Consider the following 5,877-nt stretch of genomic DNA (forward strand, 5'->3'; position numbering starts at 1 on the left):
CCCTCCTTTTTAAAAAAAAGTGGTGTTACATTAGCAACCCTCAAGTCCATAGGAACTGATACAGAGTCGATAGATTGTTGGAAAATTACCAATGCATCCGCTATTTCTTGGGACACTTCCTTAATTACTCTGGGATGTAGACTATCAGGCCTTGTGGATTTACCGGCCTTCAATCCCGTCAATTTCCCAAACACAATTTCCGGCCTAATAAGGATAACCTTCAGTTCCTCCTTCTGTAGCCCCTCGGTCCCTTGGTACATCCGGAAGGTTATTTGTGTCTTCCTTTGTGAAGACAGAATGAAAGTATTTGTTCAATTGGTCAGCCATTTCTTTGTTCACTATTATAAATTAACCCGAATTCGACTGCAAGGGATCTACGTTTGTCTTCACTAATCTTTTTCTCTTCACATATCTATGGACGCTTTTTCAGTCAGTTTTTATGTTTCCAGCAAGCTTCCCCCTCTTAATTAAACCCTTTATCCTCCTCTGCTGAATTCTAAATTTCTCCCAGTCCTCCAGTTTGCTGCTTTTTCTGGCTAATTTATATGACAATGAGTAACTGTGATCTAAGCTCCTTTATTCAGACTCCAGAGTGCTGGTACAGTGTGGGAGACCTGCTTATATACAGTGCTCCTAAGGGATGCTGGGATCCCTTAGGACTCCAACAGGTAAGCCGTCTGCTGGTAGTATGCAACCCCAGGCAACCTGTATAATACATGACAGGTGGGCCAAGGCAGCAGCATGTTCTGCGACCAATCGCGCTGATTGAGGGTTGGATCCTTAGTCGGACTGTCAGGTGAGTCAGTGTGAACCCCTCTTAAAGAATTTATCTTTTCACAGTTAAATCGAGGTTTGTTTTGGCAACATAAGAGGTGAACATTTGTCAGTATTTTGTTTCTCTGGAGTTCCTATTATGAGTTCCAGGCACTTCAGTGCCAAGTCGAATAAAAATTGAAAAGATCATTAATTTCCCTCTTAGCATGTCACTGTTAGTTAAAGGAACAGAGATTGATTTCCCCTCATTATGCATTCGTAGTAGTTAAAGTAACAGCCTTCCTATTAGTAGTGAGTCACATTCTGTGCTGGAGGAGATGGCTGGTGGTTTCAGTCTTTAAAATACTCCTCCACTTGTTGAAATTCCTCCAAAGTATCACCCCTGTCTATCTCTGTGGCCTCCTCCAGCCCAGCAACCCTCTTAACAATTTGGGTTTGTTTTCTTTGGAACAGAGGAGACTGAAGGGAGACGTTATTGAGGTGTATAAAATTATGAGGGGTCTAAATAGAGTGCATAGAAAGGACCTATTTCCGCTCACAGAGGGGGGTCAACAACCAGGGGGCATAGATTTAAAGTAATTGGTAGGAGGTTTAGAGGGGAAATTTCTTCACCTAGAGAGTGGTGGGGGTCTGGTACTCACTGCCTGAAAGGTTGGTCGAGGCAGAAACCCTCATCACATTTAAAAAATACTTGGATGTGTACTTGAAGTACTGTAACCTACAAGGCTACGGACAAAGAGCTGGAAAGTGGGATTCGGCTGGATAGCTCTCTGTCGGCCTGCGCAGACACGATGGGCCTAAATGGCCTCCTTCCGTGCTGTAAATTTCTATGCTTCTATAATGAGAAACAATTTACAGTGTCGGGGGTCTGTGTTGCTGTTAGTTAAAAGGTACAGAGATTGATTTACCCTCATTATGCATCTTTAGTCATTAAACAAAAACCTTTCCTGTTGGCAGTGAGTCACATTCTGCACTGGGAGAGACAGCTGGTGGCCTCAACCTTTAAAATACTCCATGTCCAAGTCCCACCAAGGCCTCGCCCCTCACTATCTCTGCAATCTCCTCCAGCCCACCAACTCTCTTAATAAGGAGAAACAATTTTCAGTGTCAGAAGGCTCGGTAACCAGAGGTCACCGATTTAAGGTGATTGGCAAATGAACCAGATGCTACACGAGGTGGAAAAATTAAGCAGCCAGATGTTATGGCCTGGAATGCACTGCCTGTAAGGGAGATGGAAGCAGATTCATGTTACTTTGAAAATAGATAAATATTTGAGTTGGAAAGATTTGCAGGGTTATGAGGCAAGAGCAGCGGAGTGGGAAGTAGCGGCAGGGATAGTGGATGCACTGGTTGTAATTTGCCAAAATTCCCTCGATTCTGGGGAGGTCCTAGCAAATTGGAAAACTGCAAATGTAACGCCCCTATTTAAAAAAGGAGGCAGACAAAAAGCCTAACATCTGTGGTTGGGAAAGTGTTGGAGTCCATTATTAAAGAAGCAGTAGCAGGACATTTGGAAAAACAAAGTTCGGTCAAGCAGAGTCAGCATGGATTTATGAAGGGGAAGTCATGTTTGACAAATTTGCTGGAATTCTTTGAGGATGTAACGAACAGGGTGGATAAAGGGGAACCAGTGTATTTGGACTTCCAGAAGGCATTTGACAAGGTGCCACATAAAAGGTTACTGCACAAGGTAAAAGTTCCTGGGGTTGGGGGTAACATATCAGCATGGATAGAGGATTGGCTAACTAACAGAAAACAGAGAAGTGGGATAACTGGTTTATTGTCTGGTTGACCATCAGTAACTAGTGGGGTGCCGCAGGGATCAGTGCTGGGGCCTCAACTATTTACAATTTATATTAGTTACTTGGATGAAGAGACCGAGTGTAACGCGGCCAAATTTTCTGATGATACAAAGATGGGTGGGAAAGCAAGTTGTAAGGAGGACACAAATAATCTACGAATGGGTATCGATAGGCTCAGTGAGCTGGCAAAAATCTGGCAAAAATCTGGCAGATGGACTATAATGTGGTAAAATGTCAGGTTATCCTCTTTGGTAGGAAAAATAAAAAAGTAAATTATTATTCAAATGTGACAATTACAAAATGCTGTAGTACAGAAGGATCTGGGGGTTCTTGGACATGAAACTCAAAAAGTTAGTATGCAGGTACAGTAAGTAATCAGGAAGGCAAATGGAATGATGGGGGATGGTATAAAAGTAGGGAAGTCCTGCTACAACTGCACAGGGCATTGGTAAGACCACACCTGGAGTACTGCGCACAGTTTAGGTCTGGACTTGTCTCCATTCCCGTGCCAAGGGGATTGCTACACCAGACGGGAAGGGCAACATTTGGGGACACGGATTCCCCACCAATTCCCATTCCCCTTCTTTCTGGTGGATAATGGAGGGATCACTGTGTGTAATGTGCAAGTCAGTAAGAATTGTCAGCAAGTTCTTTCTAATTTTATTCAGTGAAAACTTTGACACGATTGTAGATTTTATACCAAAGGTCAATTTAAAATTAAAGTAAACGTTCATAATTTTATTCCAAACTGAATTTCTGTTGAGAGTCGCTGAATTAAGGAGAAAGATAACACACAGCATTTCTTAAATGGACACTGCAGCCCCGAGAACACAATCAGCAATATATACAGAATATTAAAGTCCAGCCCAGTTATAGGGTTATTACATCAGCAGAAACAAACCCCAATTGTCAGAATGAACATGGTTCAGTCAGGATGTGATTAACAGCAGTAATAACAGCAGATTCCAACCCCTGCAGTCATTTGTGAACTCGCTGGTGTGTCAGCAGGGTGGATGACCAAGTGAATCCCTTCCCACACTCAGGGCAGGTGAACGGCCTCTCCCCAGTGTGAATTCGCTGGTGTCTCAGCAGGGTGGATGACTGAGTGAATGCCTTCCTACACTCAGAGCAGGTGAATGGCCTCTCCCCAGTGTGAACTAGCCGGTGTGTCAGCACGTGGGTTGAACAAGTGAATCCCTTCCCACACTCAGAGCAGGTGAATGGCCTCTCCTCATTGTGAACTCGCTGGTGTGTCAGCAGGGTGGATGACTCAGTGAATCCCTTCCCACACTCAGAGCAGGTGAATGGTCTCTCCATAGTGTGAATTCGCTGGTGTTTCAGCAGGGTGGAGGACTGAGTGAATCCCTTCCCACACTCAGAGCAGGTGAACGGCCTCTCCCCAGTGTGAACTCGCTGGTGTGACTGTAGATGGGATAATCGAGTGAATCCTTTCCCACACTCACAGCAGGTGAACGGCCTCTCCCCAGTTTGACTGCGTTGATGAACTTCCAGCTCAGATGGTTTTCTGAATCCCTTCCCACAGTCACCACATTTCCACGGTTTCTCCATGGTGCGGGTATCCTTGTGACTCTCCATGTTTGGACGATCAGTTGAAGCCTCACCCACGCACACAACACGTTTACAGTTTCTCTGCAATTTGAATGGTGCAATGTTCATTTAGGCTGTGCAACTGCTAAAGCTCTTTCCACAGTCAATGCACTGGAACACTCACTCGGGTGTGTGTGTCTCGGTGCTTTTCCAGTCACACTGATATTTGAAATCTTTACCCACAGGCAGAACAGACAAACATTCCTCCTTCCACTTTCAAAGGCCGATGATATTCAGGTCCTGATGAATCGATTGTCTCCGTCAGATCTTGACGCAACGTTTGATTTGTGTTTCCTGTCTGAAAATCTAACCTTCTAAAAAGCTGTGAAAGGAGATAACAAAACTCATCACTGTCAGTACAAGACAGAAATTCAGAATAGACACATCAAGTTTCCATGGAACATTCTTTCCTCTCTTGTTCTTCCAAAGCTGTAAAGCCTGTCCCACACATTGTCCCTCCTGCTGTGCTGAAATCCAAACCCATCGCACATTTCTAGACTGTTTCTCCTCCACTCCCAGTTTTCACCACCAATTCTGGCTGGGTTCAGAAATACACTCACTCACTGGTACACTTCCTTCTCCTCACCTGCAGCTGCTGACACTGGCTGGGTTCAGTTCTACACTCACTGGTTCTCCTCTCCTAAAGGAGCTGACTCTGGCCGTGTTCAGGTCTACACTCATAAGAACATAAGAACATAAGAATTAGGAACAGGAGTAGGCCATATAGCCCCTCGAGCCTGCTCCGCCATTCAACAAGATCATGGCTGATCTGACCGTGGACTCAGCTCCACTTACCCGTCCGCTCCCCATAACCCTTAATTCCCTTATTGGTTAAAAATCTATCGATCGGTGACTTGAATACATTCAATGAGCTAGCCTCAACTGCTTCCTTGGGCAGAGAATTCCACAGATTTACAACCCTCTGGGAGGAGAAATTCCTTCTTAACTCGGTTGTAAATTGGCTCCCCCGTATTTTGAGGCTGTGCCCCCTAGTTCGAGTCTCCCCGACCAGTGGAAACAACCTCTGTGCCTCTATCTTGTCTATCCCTTTCATTATTTTAAATGTTTCCATAAGATCACCCCTCATCCTTCTGAACTCTAACGAGTAAAGACCCAGTCTACTCAATCTATCATCATAAGGTAACCCCGCCTCATCTCCGGAATCAGCCCAGTGAATCGTCTCTGTACCCCCTCCAAAGCTAGTATATCCTTCTTTAAGTAAGGTGACCAAAGCTGCACGCAGTACTCCAGGTGCGGCCTCACCAATACCCCATACAGTTACATAGAAACACAGAAAATAGGTGCAGGAGTAGGCCATTCAGCCCTTCGAGCCTGCACCGCCATTCAATGAGTTCATGGCTGAACATGAAACTTCAGTACCCCCTTCCTGCTTTCTCGCCATACCCCTTGATCCCCCGAGTAGTAAGGACTTCATCTAACTCCCTTTTGAATATATTTAGTGAATTGGCCTCAACTATTTTCTGTGGTAGAGAATTCCACAGGTTCACCACTCTCTGGGTGAAGAAGTTTCTCCTCATCTCGGTCCTAAATGGCTTACCCCTTATCCTTAGACTGTGACCCCTGGTTCTGGACTTCCCCAACATTGGGAACATTCTTCCTGCATCTAACCTGTCTAAACCCGTCAGAATTTTAAACATTTCCATGAGGTCCCCTCTCATTCTTCTGAACTCCA

At 44.9% G+C, this 5,877-nt stretch overlaps 1 protein-coding gene across 1 annotated transcript; it reads right to left on the reverse strand.

Annotated features, from left to right (window-relative positions):
- Nucleotides 1-3,602: 3,602 nt before the first annotated feature.
- Nucleotides 3,603-4,502, reverse strand: LOC139252425 (zinc finger protein 239-like; the record flags this gene model as incomplete). The annotated part of the gene is made up of 1 exon (XM_070873417.1): nt 3,603-4,502. A coding segment is annotated over exon 1 (651 nt), but the record flags the coding sequence as incomplete, so codon positions are not given.
- Between the last annotated feature and the right edge of the window lie 1,375 nt (nt 4,503-5,877).

Source organism: Pristiophorus japonicus, unplaced genomic scaffold, assembly GCF_044704955.1.
Source record: "Pristiophorus japonicus isolate sPriJap1 unplaced genomic scaffold, sPriJap1.hap1 HAP1_SCAFFOLD_468, whole genome shotgun sequence".
Lineage (NCBI taxonomy): Eukaryota > Metazoa > Chordata > Chondrichthyes > Pristiophoridae > Pristiophorus > Pristiophorus japonicus.